Source organism: Diorhabda carinulata, chromosome 8 (genome assembly GCF_026250575.1).
Source record: "Diorhabda carinulata isolate Delta chromosome 8, icDioCari1.1, whole genome shotgun sequence".
Taxonomy (NCBI): domain Eukaryota; kingdom Metazoa; phylum Arthropoda; class Insecta; order Coleoptera; family Chrysomelidae; genus Diorhabda; species Diorhabda carinulata.
The window spans coordinates 13,649,421-13,667,406 of record NC_079467.1 but is presented as its reverse complement, the minus strand read 5'-3'; the positions used below and the strand labels follow the sequence as shown (position 1 = coordinate 13,667,406).

Here is a 17,986-nt window from a genome sequence, read left to right as displayed (position 1 = left end):
ACTTATTCTTATATGTATACAATGCGGATCAATGAATTGAAGGAATTCGTCCAATACAAAAAACACTTGAGTTAACGTTACGAACTGCCGTTGAGCGTGTGTTACAAATATATTCTGCTTTAAAATCGTATGTTACATCAAATGATAAGCGTGCCACAATAAGAAAGAAGAAAAAATTCAATTAGATTTGCTTTTATCTACGCTATACTACTAAAAACAAAAATTCTGTATTAATATCAAACAAACTCTATCCTTGTTAACATCTATAGTGTACCAAATAATTTGCAAGTCATTTAACATTTGTGTAATTATATGTAGCAACGACGTTTTTTAAATAAGGGCGTCTCGAAGAATGGTCAACATAAATAACAATCGAAAGCAGGATTGAGATTGAGAAAAGAAAGCACAAATATTTATTTGAAATAAATAATATGAAATGGGAAATTATTTCTTAAAAATAATATCTTCCAAGTGGCCGCTAGCTCTCTCGAAACCTGGTTCTTAGATTTTCCAAAACTCTTCGACACATAGCGCTTGAGTGTGTTACCCATTTCTTGACTAATGTTCTTTAATAGGAGTATTGTTCTTGGTTTATTCTTTTAAGAAAATCCCATAACAAGGAATCAGCTGATATCTCCTCTGTGCGAGACCAATTTGTCATATTTCTTTGACCACGGGTAAACTCTCACTCTTGGATGTATGGCACGTTATACCATCTTGGTGAATCGATGTTCTATCAAAAACTGTGTTTTAAAATAATTTGGTAACATTTTCATATATTTTGTAGAGTTAATAGTTACTGAAGCGCCGCGTGCATTTTCATAAAAGTACGGATCAATTATGCGCTTTGAAGAAATTTTAGAATTTTATTAAAGTTACCAAAACGACGAGTCGATGAAATTTTTTATAGAATTTAAATAATTTTCTTTCATTTCTTGTATTAACAGTTCATAAGGCATACAGTTTTAAGTCCAACTTCAATATGCGATGCAAAGTTGTTGAGGGCATCCCAAAAGAATCTGAACGCTTGTGTGTAGATAATCTTGAATCAGATTCGTTTACATACGCCACGGTCTCTTCGCTTTTCCTGTTTTGGGGTCGTCCTGTTTATTTTTTATTAATAGCCGTGCCTCGAAGTTTTTAAATTATGATTCAATTAAATTTACACTTGGGTGCAATATTGTGTAATCGATTAAACGTTAAATGTCCTAGAATCGAGAAACTGTGCAGGTGTAGCCACGATCCCACAATTCGTACGTTTTCTACTAAAGACCTGTTACAAAAGTGTAAAAATGTATGGCCCACTCTGTATATTTTAAGAAAAAGGTCTTATCAATCATTGGATATCCTCTACTCATTATTAAAATACGACCTATTATTTTTGACACACTGTATTTTTCATTCCAAAATGATGCCTGCAATTAAGAGAAAATTCATCTAAATATTCTTCATGGATCTAAATCCCAAAACCATTAAAATACTGTGGATTTTACAGGCAAATTCTGTATCCTACATTCCCTATTTTCAATTTCAATCCCCCAATTTCACTGACGGCTTTATCGGCTGGAAAGCGAAAATGTCAAAGGTTACTTGCTCGGTTACAGCAAATGTAGAACGAAACGGCGCCGATTCTATAGGTAAATGATATTTGCTAACTCTATTGATGTAATTCTATTTTAATAATTCGGTTGAAGAAAACTTTGCTAATTATAAAATAGAAATTACTCGTAAATCCTGATTGTATTATCAAATTATACTACAATAGTATATGCTAAACGAAGTAGAATTAATTATTAAATCTAACAATGTCAATTCAATTGAAAAGATAATTACATTTTTTAAAATTTCTAAAAAACGATTGCTTCCGGTAATTAAACATTACATCACGCGGTTGACGAAACCAAATATACCTAGTGAGCTAGACTATACAGAGCGGTTTTATTGAAAAAAAAAACATTTAAACGAAAGGGTCTCAAGGTTATTACTTCAGTTCCTAAAGTGAGAGTTATTTCCAAATTTCAAGTTTATTCTGTTCATAAAATCCATGAAGTTTCAATAAAAACACTTCTGTAAACATTCGTGAAAAATGAATATTATGAGAGTTTTTACATTTGGTTTGTGGCGAATTCAATCAAAACATAGGTAGAGTTTTATGGCTTAACCAACAACCAACTACAAAGTAATAAATAATAAAAGAAAAAAAGGCGAATGTCATTGGTGTCTGGTTCTACAGGGTCATTCACGGGAACTGAATGTTTTTGAAGTGGGTTGTACACGGGAGTTCATGGTGGGAGAGGCATGTTTCCTTTCTTCGTAGCATTTACATTTCAGTCATTCGGATGGAACCGTAGACGCAAGACCAACGCTTGTACGCGTATGACAGTTTTGTGCGAAATGACGAACTGCTGTTCAGCGAGATTTCCGCCGTCAGTTTAATATCCATCGTAATGCAAGTGTCCCTTCTCGTAACACAATATTGCGATGGGTAAACAACCTTCGAACAAGTGGATCAATATTGAAGAAAAAACCAACGAACTGCTAGTACTCCGGAGAACATTGAACAAGTAAATGAAGCCTTTGTCAGAAACCCACACCGCTCTATTCAGCAGCACTTCAAATAGGCGCAAGTACGGTAAGACGAATTCTGCATACAGATCTAAATTTCCATTCTTACAAGATAGCCGTCGTGCAGCAATTAAAAGAGCAAAATTCCCAGCAGCGATTACAATTTTGGCGACAAATGCTTACCATTTTTGAAGAAAATTAAAATTTGATATTGTTAATTAGTGACGAAGCCAATTTTCATCCGAATGTACTTTGGAGGACCCAAAGATCGCAATTCGTCGACACGTCACCCAGATTGATGTAGACATGCTGCAAAGAATTGAAGCCAGTTTCCGTCAAAGGCTAGAACAATGTATTGCCCAAAATGGACATCACTTGCCGGACATAATTTTTCGTAAGTGAGTAAGTAACAAATGCTATGATTTAACAAGTGATTCTGTACAAATAAAACTTTTTTAAAGTAAATATTCAATTTTTTATGATTATTTTAAAAACATCCGGTTCCCATGAAAGTCCCTGACTAATGGTCTTCTCTCTTTCCCTTTAGGAGTATAAAAGTAGCAGTTTCGGCATGGCCGTAAATTATAGGTGCGTTACAATATACACTATAGACTAAAAGTTTAAGAACATTCCAATTAAAGTAGGAAAATCAAGTAAAACTCTAATAAAATATTAAGTGTTCAATTAAACCGTTAAATCATCCAATAAAAAATTTTTTGATAATCAATATGATTGAAAAGAATCTTTTAACAGTTAATGCTAAAACAGGCTATCCTATTTATCTAAACTGATTTTTTATCAAAAATTGCTCCTTAACATTCTATGACTTTCTTCACAAGTCTCGGCATACGGACAATCAATTTGTTGATAGTGTCTTTAGCATAAAGCATTCGACATTTCTTCTCGCGAGGATGGACAACAATTACGAATGTTCCTATCGAGTTTTTCCAGCCTGTCTAGGTGAAAAAATTCCGGATTTTCAACATAGTTGTTTTCCTAATTAACTAATTCTTGCTCAACTGCAACAAGCTATTTTTGAAAGCCTTCAAGTATTTTTTTTTCTTCCCTGTTTTCAATTTTTCTCTCTGTTTTCTAAGTTTTCTTTTATCAGTTTCCAGCTAATCTTGTGATTTTTTGTCGTTCTGTGCTACGCCATATCTTGAGTAGACATTCCTCATAGAGTATCATAGATTTTGGATTATCTACATTTTTTAGACCACCAAGTTTTTGTAGAGAACTGTACACTAATCTTGGGCATATAAGTGATTTTTCTTTTAAATTTTCAACCAAAATATTCTTATTTACAAAAAATCCTTTCTCTGCAATCGCAATACCGTGAGAATTATTAAAAAAAGTTGCACCACCTCGTTTACTACAACTACTGTTTTCGATTATTTCACTCTATCACATCTGGAATAGTTTTTCATCTTATTTAGAGTGTCCTGATTCGTCATAATATCCCTAAAACACTGCCAGTTTCTACCAATGTAGTGGAGTTGGATTTGTTTGCAGTCAACAAAATGTTGAATGCTTCAGACATCAGTTGAACGGATTGTTCTGGATAGGGGTGGCCAAAATAATCGATTAATCTATATATATATATATATATATATATATATATATATATATATATATATATATATATATATAAAATAATCGGTAATCGATTAATAGAAAAATATCGATTAATCGAAAAAATCGAATATTCGGAAATAATTGGTTAATCGAAAATAATCATTATATTTCCTTTACTTTCCCAATGTGCAAAAAAGTTTTTCTGTATTCAAGCTTCCAGTATTCCATCTGAGCGAGTATTTAGCAAAGGTAACTGATCTAAGAGCGTCACTAACTGGAGATCATATTGACCAGCTTGTTTTTTTAACTATGAATAAGACGTTTGTTAACATTCCTAAAAATTTATGTTTATGAGCTGTTTGATGGCGTACAGTTCTTGGAGGTACTTGACCCATGCTTCCTTTTGTATTTCGTTTGTCTCGAAGAGCTCATTGACTTCTTTTCTTTGTCCTTTTATCATTCGCCATATCTGTTTCTGGAAGCCGTAAAAATCATTCTCCATCTGTTTGGAAAATTGTTCCCAAAATTTGTTCTTGATTTCTCTGACTAATGTTGTTGTTTCATTACGTACACTTTTGTAACCTTCGAACGAATTCAGGGTTTTTGACGTTCTGTATTTCAGGTAGGCTTCTTTCTTTTCTTGACATTTAGATCTCACTTCCTTACAGAACCATGGTGTTTTAGTTCTTTCTTATTTGTGTAGTTTACTGTTCTGGATCCAATTGCCTCCGATGCCGCTTGTTTGATGTTTGTTTCCATCTTTTTCCAACTGGTATTCACGATTTCCTGTGTCATTGTCATTCTGATTTGGGTATCATTCGTCCTCAAGATGTATGGATTATCATGCTTTCACTTATCTAGGTACTCTGCTGGGAAAGCTTATGTAGTAAAACTTAGCTGCATGCATTCCTTACATGGTATACCAATTATTGGTATTAGATGAAATAATTAAATTGAGAAAGGATAGACGTCATGATATTCTTGTCTTATATGATTTAACAAATAAATTATAGTTTTATAACAAGCTTTAATATTTAATCGAGCTAAAAAATAGAAAATAATAAAAAATAAACTAAAATACACAGTATTATAGATAGTCAAATTAAAAAATTGAAAATAATTCTTATAAGGATGAAATAACCGTAAGAATATTAATGTGACTGTTATAGCGTGGGGAGCTTTATACATTTTTCTATATTATTCATATTACTTTTATATTAAAACTTATTTTTTCACTTCTTTATTTGGTTAAGTATGAAAGCTGAATTCTAATGTTTTAACTATAATTTATCTCTATCAAAGTAATATTATCTGGCTCTATATGATATGTATTTCTAAACTACTTTTATTAAATACAAAACAGCTGTTCATAAGTCAACCTTGGAAGTTTCAAAGTCCCCAAATATGTGATTAAATATTTTCCTATAAAATTGTACTTTGCTTCCTCAAGGTAACAAGTGATATTAACATGTTTAATATAAGTACATGCATCCTTATTACTTATAATTAACGATTTGAATGTCATGGAATAAGATTTATTTTGAGTCAATATAATTTCTGAAGCTGTTCATGATATTCATTTCATATAACACTCACAATAACATTTTAACTGTATAGATTAAGATTAATCTAGTTACAAGAAATCCTTTTCAAATGAAAACTTCAATTACAGTCTCTTTTTATCAGTATAATGCTTCTTCCATTTATTCACCATAGGTCAAAAGATTAGTTAAATTTTACTTTCGTTCTTCGCTCTTGTGTTGTTAGACATTGTCAGCAATATATATATATATATATATATATATATATATATATATATATATATATATATACATATATATATATATATATATATATATATATATATATATATATATATATATATATATATATATATATATATATATAAAACCAAATAAGCTCTCACAAAGTTAAAGTTTTTCATGCATGGGAAAAAAATAAGTGGGTAGTTTATCTTAAATGGGCCACACCACCTACGGCAAATATACTGCTTCCAGATTTTAAATTACACTTCTCTTAGTCCTCCCATGAGTAAGGCCCTTGAGTGGGGCCTGTCCCTAGAATTTATTAGTTAATATCAAGCTATGTGGATGTAACAAAGCCCTTAAACCACACTAAAAATTTTATGTTGGTTCAAAAATCAAGGCACAATAATGTGTGATAATTGAAAACTCAATCAGAAACTCCTCAAAAGATCAACACCAACCAAAATAAAACAGATACAAATGAACAGAAAAACATCTCTGATCAGGCTTTTAGTTCCTGTTTCAAATGAGAAATTGTATTATTCTTCAGAGGATGTCTTGGTTTTGCTAAAGATTGGTTCATCAAAAATGAAATTAAAAATATGAAAACTATAGTTCTACCTCAACAATCGATTATTCAAGCAATTTATACACCAAAAAACACACTGTAAAAAGAAAATGAAATAGAAGGACAAAGAAAGAAACAAAAATCGTCACTTCAACCATACTTAAATTATAAGACTCAGATGATTCTAATGTTTTTGAGTGTTATCCAATAACAAATAGATTTGATGTGGTAAAACTTGATATAGGAAATCTTAATATTAGTGTTTTTTTATTGACACATTTAAATATGACAAAATGGCAACCTAACCTAACCTAACCTATGTATGGCTTTGCCAAACATGTCAGGATAAAGTGGATAATGTAATCTTTTTTTCATCTGGATTCCTAAATTATTTATTCAGAAAAGTCAAAATATGGTTTGGAGTAACTAGGTATTTGTTATACTACTGCAAGTGAATTGCATTTCCATTTGTTTAACATATTTTAGAGGTAGTGTCTAAAAGATGTACACTTTGCCCCAAGATACTCTAAATTTAAAACTAGTTTACTATAAGCGGTACTCTGATCCCTTAGTATCAATTATTGAGAAACTAGTTACAACTTTTTTATTTTCAAATTGGAGGTGACTGCATTACTCTTAATAGAAAAGAAATGTAGGCATATAAAGTTATATACTCTTTTACTATTTCTTACTCCCATTTCTGATTTTTGAGAATGGTGTGTTATTATATCATTATTGAAATATAAAAAATAGTACACAGTATGATTTGAATTTTAACAATGAATTTACTTGAATTACTTGATATTAATTAACACAATCTAGACATTAATAATGGTAATTGTTTGTTTCCAAAACCATTCTTGTGATATGTTGCTTCATTGGATAAGGCAAATCACTTACAATAAAAAATTTAATATATTCAATTTGTAATTATATTTTCAACAATTGAGAGTAGAGAACTAACAGTAAAAAATTACTTTCATCAGTTCGGATATCAATAAGAATAGAAATTTCTGGTCAAGGAAATTAATAATTATATATCTTAAAGTAAAATTGTAGAATAAACAATAACGAAAGATTTTCCAAGCTTATGATAGTAAATATTATATAATAAATACTTTTTGAATATTAAATATATTAATAGGCTAAGATGACAATTACATTCAAATCGTAATCAAATTGCAAGAAATTGTTGTGATGTGTATATATTCTATCAAAACATTTGATATATTCACATACCATATATACAATGAAAACCTAACTGAAAATATTAAATGTTGAGTTAATAATTTCATAACTTAACTCAAGTAACGATTTAAAAATAATGAAACAGTATAATTCAAATATTTATGTTTACCTTATTGATAATCATAAGATGATTATTTGTAGATGTAACTTTGAAAATATGAAATAGACACTCGACAAAAAACACAAAGTTAATAATTGTATAATAAACAAATGTTATCAATAAAAATCACAGCAACTCTCACTGTATTATTAACTGAATTTTATCTTTTTCCTTGGTGGCTATCAACACGTCAAAAATTATCAAAATCAAATAATTCAGGTCTACCAAGCTAAGCAAACACATAAATCTTTTTGAGCTATTTTCGTGTTACAATGTTGGCGATCAATAATCACTATTGACAGTTACGTCTGATATTAGAAACTCTATGTATTTACTAAACTTTTATTATTATGAATGATTAGAAAACTATAAGTTTTGGACCAATATATCATGGAAGAATGTATAAAACGATAGGATTTGTTGTGTATTTATACATTTTATGCGCTATCAAAGGTAACATTTATTAACATGTTTTATATTAAGTATTTCACACAATAGAAAAGAAATATCAAAGTCTTTTTGCTTAAAATATCTTGTTTTCTAACTAAATAATATTTATTCATATATGAATGTAAATTCCTGAAATGCCATATAACATATACAAAACATTATTTTGAATTTTCATTAAAAATAGAAAGTTATATCTGCTTATTATCTACCTAAACAAAACCATAATACATATTTGTTATGTATAATACTTATTTGTTACAACTGTAGAATATACTCTAATAAATTCGTTTTTTTTTCAATTTTCATTAATATAATTTTGTTTTATAGGCGAGAAAATCAGAGAAATAGCTGTAAATATTGGAAAGAATATAACCATACCATGCCCCCTTCATCAAACAAGAGATGTAATGTGGGTGAGAGAAGGCAGAGAGGAGCAGCAACATGCAAGAATGTCAATTTTGGAAAATGGTTCATTGCTGATAACAGAAGTTGATCAAAGTGATGCAGGATTGTATTCTTGTAGTCGAGAAAATGTTGTTAATTCAGACGTTAAGGCAAAAGTGAAGTTGGCAGTAAGAAGTAAGTATCCTTTCTTTACAGTACAATGTTTTTCATTTCATTGTTAAAAGTCTTTTCCATAAATATAGGAATTGAACTATCTCAGCTTAATTTACAAAATATATTCTCCAAGTCAAGGATACACAGCAAAACAAATTTGAATTGTGACACTAAATTTTCACTACAGTACCTACTTCTTACATAATGAATGAGTATTTCTTATAATTTATTGTGGCATTTTCAAGAACCTTATGAAACTAAATTGATTGATTTTTGATCAGAAACTTGTACATAATGTGTAGTGAAATGCATTAAAGTGGTGCCCAAATAATTATTTAAAATGATAAAAATTCACTTTGGCAGACGCAGCAGTTTCATTGAATATTAATATGTCAGATTTTACTTTTGATAAATAAACAGTATGGTGCAAATGAAAAGATTGTGGGTGTTGTAATACAGTATTTGAAAGGTCTTTTAAATATCTATTCACCCATTTCAATATGTCTGAGTAATTGGTATTTGATATTTTTTGAAATATTAATAAACTTTCATTATTAAATTAAATGTTCAAATTGATTACCTTCAGCTGAAATACAGAAAGACATGCTGTGAACTCTTCTTGAACCTTTTATGTAACTCTGGGAGTTATTTGTGCAACCTCAAGACATATCCTTTCTTTAAGTTTAATCATATTTTATGATCTATTTTGGTTCATTTTACGTTTCAAGTATCCCCATAAAAATAAATCAAGAGAAGTGAAATCAGGTGACCTAGGTGGCCATTTTATTGTTCCTTTTTGACATATCCATCAATTTGGAAAGATGTTCAAGTAGTTGCGCACCAAGACAGCATAGTATGACGTCTTGAAGTTACACAAATACCTTATCGTTATAGAGACCTTTCAAGAAGAGTTCCCATCTTCAAGTTCTATTCCATTCTATTTTAGCTCAAGGTAAACAGTTTGAGCATTTAATTTAGGTTTCAATGTATTAATGAATAATACAATTTATTGTAATACCAAAAGTTTATTAATTTTTAAAACATATACAAACATCAATTACTCAGACATATGGATATAGCTGAATAGGTAATTAAAAGACTTTTTAAATAATGTATTACAACATCCACATTTCTGTTTAAAAATTTTAGCGACGACGTCATCACACTCACTTAGATGATGTCAAAAATAAAAAGTTATCCTTACAAATAGCCTATTTAAAAATAAAAGTCGGGTTTCAGGTCTTTTTCTTAAAGTTACTGAATTTAATCCTTTCATTTGCACCATACTGTGTATTTATTGATATTGAATTAAAAACTAACTTTCACAAAATAAAAATTTTAAATAAAAAAAGAAATTTAATTCAGAAAAATCGGAGTTTGCCAAATCAAATATCAATTTTAAAATAAACTATATGTGTTTTTTTTTGGTATCTAATACTTACAACAAATGTTAAATTAGATCTACTTACAATCTGAATTGTAAGTAGACTTTTTCGGAATAGTCCACACTCTAGTAATGTGCCTTTTGGTAGTTGAACATTAATTTTTTATAAATTGTGCTTCATTCTTCCATATCATATTATATTACGTTTTCATAATTTATTTCTGTTTCTACTAAGGAATTTTCTGGATACCCTCAAAAATATACCAAGTTTGACTTCATTCTCCTCAATATATATGACAAATCTAGCCTTTTTTTGCTTTGCAACTGCCTGTTTTGTATTGTGATAAAATATTAACAAATCGAAGTAATTAATGTTTTTATACTGAACACACTGTTTACAACTTACAATTTATTTCTTGAGTGAAAATAGTGCTCAAGTAATAAGACTTTCTGTTAAGTAAAACTGTTTGAAATTATTCTTAAATTGATCACAGTACTACAATAAGGACACAGTTCATAATAACAGAAACATCAATTTTCCAGAATAAAAATAAAATGATTGTGCTGTAGAAATAAATATTCATTATATTCAGATCATTCAGTCGAGAATTTTTTCTTCAATCTTGTATAACTGGAGGATTTACTGGGAAAGCTGATTCAATACAAAAAATAGTTGTAATTTTTATGCCATTTCATGGGTTTTGACAAACATGATATAGAAAATAAACATGTGGATCCAACCAATTTTTACAAATTCTCATCTATTTCAAGTGAATTAATTGTGAATCGACGTTGTGAATTCCAAGAAAAAGTTGAAACATGTCAACAGTTCGAATATTACAAATTATGCATTAATGTAAAAAATTATGTAGTTTTTATAATGTATTTTTGAGGTTTGGTTACTAATAAAACAACATGATGGATTCTCCTCTTTTATATATCTGCAATGGTACCTAACAATCTTTTAAGGATAGGTTACAGTACCCATTTAATCTTCAAATAAATAGTCACTTAGGCGGATACATGATTAACCATTATCAACTTAAATATGTTGATTATCTTGAAAATTTCATGTACATTATTAAATTATGTTTTACCATATAATTTATATGAATATCTTAGGAGTTCCCACATATACATATATGTGCGCAAAAACAAATTCAAGAGCATCTCTCCCCAATATTCATATCTTCAATTACTTTGTGTATGTATAGATTTGGGGCCTTGTGTACACTGCGACCCAAAGGTCTGCTAGGCCTAGCGTCTTCAGGTATTTGTTGAAGCGACAGTGCCCCGATAGAACTCCTGTTAGTATTCATAGATTGTTCTTACTTAAGTTGATACATTCTGCAGATCTACTCTGGTAATAGTTTTCCAGAAGAGTCTTTACCTGTCTCAGACCTTGTAGGTTATCCCAATAATTGGTTTTGATCCTATCTACTTTCTTTTACAGTGCTTTTTCAATTGCTTTGTAGCTGATACCACAGAAGGGTTCAGGTCCCATGAAGGGCTTGTCTCCCCCCGCTTTAGCGAGCTTATCAACTAATTCATTCCCCTTCTCTTGAGTGTGTCCCGAAATCCATTGTAGGGTAATTTTATTTTTCTTGTCTAGCTCATTTAATTGTTCTAGATAATTCCAAATGAGTTTGGATTTTATGATATCGGAGCTTAGAGCTTTAATGGCTGCTTAACTATCGGACAGAATGATGATCTCCTGTTTGCGATTGTTCTTCTCTAGATTGAACTGAATACATTTTTCAATTGCATTTTTGCTATATTCTGCCCTTTTGTTTTCTGAGACTGGATCGCTGCTTTCCAGAAAGTGAGTCTTCAGCAAGAGCTGTACTCTGTCCTTCTCACTCTCCATGAAGTTGCCATCCGGTTTCCTCAATGCCATGGTTGTATTGACTTTATCCTTCGCCAAGACTTTGTGTGTTCTTGAGGCCGCAGGTGTAGAGTAAATTTCCTCGCAGAATTTTCTGAAGCTTTGTCGCTTTGCTTCTCTTATTTCTTTGTTGTACCCAGTGATTTTCAGGTGTAACTCTGCCAGTTCCCGGAACACTTGGCTGTGGTGTTTCACAGTCGACCAGAATTAGTCCTGGCCGAAAGTGGATGCCCCTTAAAATGGATCTTATGCTCCCATCCAGAGAACATCTCATCCACTAGTGCCTCCTCCACCAAAGTTTGTTCGGCCACGCTGAGAACAGTTTCAGGGAACGAGCTTGGCGGCAGCCGTGTAAGTGCCCCTCTTAGAGTTTGAGGCGGTGTCTTTGCCCGCGTCTTCTCTTTTCTTTTTTCCAGGATTTTGGGTTGGGGTAGTCTCAACCCTTTTCTTGTTTGAAGCTGGGGGTAGTGTTTTCGTTTCATTACCATTTGATTTATGCTCCAATGCTTTGGATCTGTATTCCTCTGGTTCAAGCCTATTTTTGAGGTAGCGCAAATACCATCGGCAACAAAAATATTATCATACAACATATGAGTTTGTAATTCTTTTGGTCAACAGTTTGCTGTCTACTTATTTACTGCTAATGTTTGTAGTATTATCATGCAAGCAAGGAGGCTTTTGAGAGTGTCAAGAAAACTCCTCCAACGAGTTTTGACTTAAATTTTCAACGTGATGTTTATATTTTTTCTGTGTTTATCTTACTGAATAAGGCATTCAGTACATGAAAATTTTCAATAGTTTTGGCAGTTTCTGTGGAACTGTTTGTGAATGCTTGTGATGATTTGCAACTGAGTATGTCATTACACAACAACTGCAGTGACATAAACATCCTAAAGCACCAAGATGAGGATATTTCTCAGGCAACAAAGTGAAAGCTTTTCTCATATTAGATGCATCGTCTACTATAACAACGTGAAACTCTCCCACATCCTTATTTTCTTTGGTAGCAGGAAATTCTGTGAAAACTGATTCAGGTTTTGATATTATTAAGATGATAATACTCTAGTTGCCTATGTTACTCCAGCCGGCCACTTTGGAGGAGCAAATTTTTGGCTTCAGTTAAGGAGACGAAACATATTTGATGCCAGTACCTGCATGATGAGATTGTGATTTGAACAGAATATGTTCGTTTTTATACAAAATCAAGCAGAATTTTACGTGCATAAACAAATAAATATACGAGGATGTATTGATATCTAGTTAGCCTAGACCAGTTCCATGCTTAAACAAAATATTGCGTTACCATAGCATCGAACAATAACTTAGTCAGGGTAAAGTTTGAGACCAAAAAAGTAAACCAGAGCTACGCAATAAATAAATTAAAAGAAAAAAGATGTCCACCGAAATTGTGAAAATGGAAAAATCGAAGTATCGAGCCATCATCAAGTACATGTATTTAAAAGGGTTAAGAGGTAAGCAGATTTACGAAGTTCTGCTTAATACCCTTGGTGATCACTGTCCTTCGTATGTGACCGTGAAAAATTGGACTGCAAGCTTCAAAAGAGGTAAATTTTCCATTGAAGATGATGACCGATCGGTAAGGCCAGTTTCTGTGTCAGTCCCCGAAAATATCGATGCAGTTCATGGCATGATGGCGGATATCTGAAGCACTGCATATTTCATACGAACGCGTTCATCATATAGTTCACGTCAATTTGGACATGAAAAAAATTGCTGCAAAATGGATCCCCAAATGTTTGAATGTTGACCAAAAGCGTGCAAGAGTAGAAGCATCGCGTTCAATCTGTGCTCGGTTTGAAAACGATGTAGACTTCTTAAACCGAATTGTTACTATGGATGAGACTAGGGTATATTTCTACGATCCAGAAACAAAGCAACAATCGAAGAAATGGCGACACTCTGGTTCTCCAAGACCTAAGAAGATTCGTGTCCAAAAATCTGCTGGAAAAGTTCTTGCTTCAGTTTTTTGGGATTGCCATGGAGTAATCATGATTGATTTTTTGGATAAGGGTAGAACAATAACTGGAGATTACTATTCGACATTACTGACCACTCTACGGGAAAAAATTAAAGAGAAAAGACGTGGAAAGCTATCCAAAGGTGTTTTGTTTTTGCAGGACAACGCCCCTGCACACAAATCTCATGTTGCCATGCAAAAAATTCGTGATTTAGGATTTGAATTACTAGAACACCCCCTTATTCACCAGATTCACCAGATCAACTGAAAAAAAGTTTAAACGGTCGTAAATTTTCTTCCAACGAAGAGGTTATAAAAGCTGTGGAGGTCTGTTTTGCAGAGCAAGAAGAAACTTTTTTTTGAAAGGTCTGGAGACGTTGCAGGTTCGCTGTAATAAATGGTTTAAGAGAAGAATATGTTGAATAATAAAATATTTTGACATTGAAATTTTGTTCGGTTCTATAGTAGGCTAAGAATTTTTCAATATATACTCGTAATGTAAATTTTTTTTCATGTTTATAAGATCTACATAATAAATTACATTAGAATTCTAAATAGTCTAGACATTCTATTACATTTGAATTTAATCCACATCTTCGACCCATCAAGGTGTTTCGACAGACAAAACATGTATGCATAATGTACTCAACTACATACGGCGGGTCATAAGTAAAATGTTTTTTTCTTAAGTTTATAAATTGAATATTACTGGTGTATTTCAGCTCCACCGCCTCGTTTGTCTAACGTAGTTGTAAGGCCTAGTACAATCCTTGCACTTTTATTATGGGAAGTGGATGGTACAGGTGGATACCCAATTATAAATTTCACAGCTCAGTATCGACTAGGTTATACTAATAACAGTTGGATGCCTATTTCACCAAATCACATCCCCCAGAATTCAGTAAGTTATCAGTAGTTGCAGAATTGTATTGCTATGAACAGTCTAAGAAACCCAAAATTTGATATATAGAAGTACATTGATAAAATCGTCACTTATGTTACTTTTACAATTCAATTACCAAATACGCTTGGCAAACTTGTTGTCGATTCAATATACAACACCGTATGAAATGTTCCTATGGATAATCCAATTTTCAGAGACAAATTGAAGTTTACAAACTTGAACCTAATACAACATACCAATTTAGAATATGGGCTACAAATCAGTTAGGACGAGGAGCTATTACTGAAGTGTATGGTACGACGTTGTGTGAATATACAGAATTAGGTAAGTGTTCATCTTTCAATTACACTTGGTAACAAATAAATTATCATTTTTTACCTCGTGTATATGATTATGTGACTCAGAAATCTTATAAAAAAAATAAATAAGAAAGGTGGAAAAAAAATTGGGATCTCGTCACATCTTTGAGAGAAATAAATGTATTGTTTTGAAAGTATTTATGAAACACCAGTTTTATTATCAGCCTCAAAAAAACAATGTTTTCTTAGACCATTTCACATGTCTCCTATAACCGGAGTCCGGAGTATCTCTAATTCTTCTTCTTTCAGTGCCTGCTTCATTCTAATGAAGGTTGGCAATGATCCTTTGGAATTCCTCACAATCTTCAGTCATGCGTATCAGATTTACGGCATCACGTACATGGAACCAATCTCGAAGGTTTTTCAATCATGAAAATCTTTTTATACCCAGGCCACGCCTGTCTTCCCTCTTCCCTTCCATGATCAGCTGTAATAAGGCATATTTTTGATTTCTAAAAATATGACCAAAGTAGGAAGCTTTCCTTTTCTTTGCTGGAGACCTTCAAAGTCCAGCTCTCAACACCATAAAGTAGGGTAGTCAAAACGTAGCATTGTGTTATTCTCCAGCGTGTTCTCAGGTTAAGGTCATTACTTGGGAGAAGTGACTTTAATTTAAAAAACGTGCTCCTGGCTATCTCTATTCTTGTCTTAATTTCTTCATCTGGGTATCACTCGTCATTCAGCCAGCTTCCCAATTACTTAAAACGGTGTACTCTCTCTATGGGTTGGTTATTAATTGACAGAGACATTATTAATACGAGTTTTCGATATTATCATTTTCACTGATAGTATTTACTCTGTTTAATATCTGTTGAATATCTTGAATGATGTGGGCTATTATTACAGTGTCATCTGCATACCTAATATTGTTTAAGATGTTGTCTCTAATTAAAGACCAACAATAGTCTGCAAGCATTGCTGGTTCCCATTTTCCCTTGTAGTGCTCCCCATGTCCGCCAATTAAAGCGCCCATATTTTGCGGAAAAAATTTCATGCATTGAGCATTTTTTTGATGAGGTCAGAATATTGAGGAGATCTGTAGTTACCCAACAAGTTTTTAGTAACTTTAACAAACGCCATCCAAGCTTCTCTCTCTTTTTCATTTGAGGTCGTAACTGATGCCGGATCAATATCAATTTTTCAATATCGGGATCAACAAATATACCTTCTTTTATTTTAGCCTCATTCAAAGAAGGAAATTTTTCTTTTAAAAAATTTCAAACCAGTTCCATCTTTGTGTAGCCAATTTGTATTCTTAAAACCAAAGCAACAACTTTCAAATCAGCACAGATTTACTATTGGTGAATGCAGTATTATATCTTTTCTAACACTAGTTTTAACGGGTGATTTTTTTGCTGGTATCTTTTTGGTAACACTGTGCCACATGCCACACGGTACGCGAAACAATGGCCAAATCGAGAGCCGCCTTCTGTGAACAGTTTATGACACGGTTGGGGTCCGTCAATTGACCGCCTAGATTGGGTGATTTAACGCCTTTGGACTATTTCTCGATGGGCCATGTTAAGGCTAATGTCTACAGGGATAAACCAGCAACGATTGATGCAATGGAGGCCAATATTGAAGCATTTATTCGTGAAATATTGGCCGATATGTTGGAGAGAGGGTGCCAAAATTGGACTTTCGTATGGGCTATCTAAAGCGGAGCCGCGGCCAACATTTGCATGAAATCATCTTAAAACATTAAATTATACTGATCCTGATTTTTTTTCTAATAATACCATTTATTACATGTATCTAAATTATTTCAGAACTAGCCCGACATTTTTTTGACAGTGCTGATAAATTCGATACGACAGTTTGGGCAATTGCTGTTGGAATAGTCATGGGTACTCTCGTACTATTGGGCTTAGGTACATGTTTTTTACTCTATCAAGAATGCAAAGTACCAGGAGGTAAGTCAACACGATTCTTATTATTAATCCAATTATTTTCCAGTATCTGCTCACAATGTTTCTAAAGTTACAGAATTCATATACAAGAAATACATTTATGTGAATATCGTAGATAAATCAACGCCCTATAGCTTACAGTACATCGAGGAAAAAAATGTTATTGAACCTAACAGAGTTTTGTTATATGATACAATATCTCCGTATTCAATTAAATTTTAATTAGTTTATTGCATACAGGGTGGACGGAAATTCCAACCTTTCATTTTTATTCCTCTTTAAAATGGAACACCCAGTATTTTATAGCACAAATGGAATCTTCTGTTATTTAACATTTTTTTTAAGCATTACCTACACCAGAAGTCAGTCGTTCATGTCTGTATATTTTATTTCTTAAGGAGGTGTTCTGGTCTAAAAGCCTAAATTTCAGGCATTTTTGAAACTAAGGTAAAAAATACTATACTCTTTTTATATGATGTTTATTGACTTTTCAAGAACATAGAAAAATTGTAAAAAAATCATAATTTCGATAAATTACACGCTGGTAAAGTGGGGGCTGCAAAAAAAACTGTTCACCCTCACAAGTGACTTATCGGTGAATAACATCGAGAAACTCCCGAAAGATCTTGTCGTTTCTAAAAAGAACCAAAAGAAACATCTCCTTTGTAAGTGCGAGGCTATGCAAAGATAAAAGTTGCGGTATTTACATTCAAGCTTCTTAAAGCCAGAAGAGGTA

At 32.2% G+C, this 17,986-nt stretch overlaps 2 protein-coding genes across 7 annotated transcripts in view; one reads left to right on the top strand and one right to left on the bottom strand.

The window, feature by feature from the left end:
• Positions 1 to 8,030, bottom strand: part of LOC130896962 (protein retinal degeneration B) — a 133,366-nt gene extending 125,336 nt beyond the window's left edge. For 2 of the 6 annotated variants that reach the window (XM_057805401.1, XM_057805391.1), the window contains exon 1: positions 7,832 to 8,030. The gene's annotated coding sequence lies outside the window, so the exon portion shown is untranslated. The remainder of the gene's footprint in view (positions 1 to 7,831) is intronic. The other 4 variants (XM_057805389.1, XM_057805392.1, XM_057805388.1 and 1 more) reach the window with 2 other exon arrangements.
• Positions 8,031 to 8,082: 52 nt separating this feature from the next.
• Positions 8,083 to 17,986, top strand: part of LOC130897250 (contactin-1) — a 28,057-nt gene continuing 18,153 nt past the window's right edge. Inside the window, exons 1-5 of the mRNA XM_057806008.1 lie at positions 8,083 to 8,275; positions 8,600 to 8,851; positions 14,800 to 14,978; positions 15,176 to 15,305; positions 17,110 to 17,253. Coding sequence (XP_057661991.1) covers positions 8,221 to 8,275; positions 8,600 to 8,851; positions 14,800 to 14,978; positions 15,176 to 15,305; positions 17,110 to 17,253 — 760 coding nt within the window. The 5' untranslated portion in view covers positions 8,083 to 8,220. The remainder of the gene's footprint in view (positions 8,276 to 8,599; positions 8,852 to 14,799; positions 14,979 to 15,175; positions 15,306 to 17,109; positions 17,254 to 17,986) is intronic.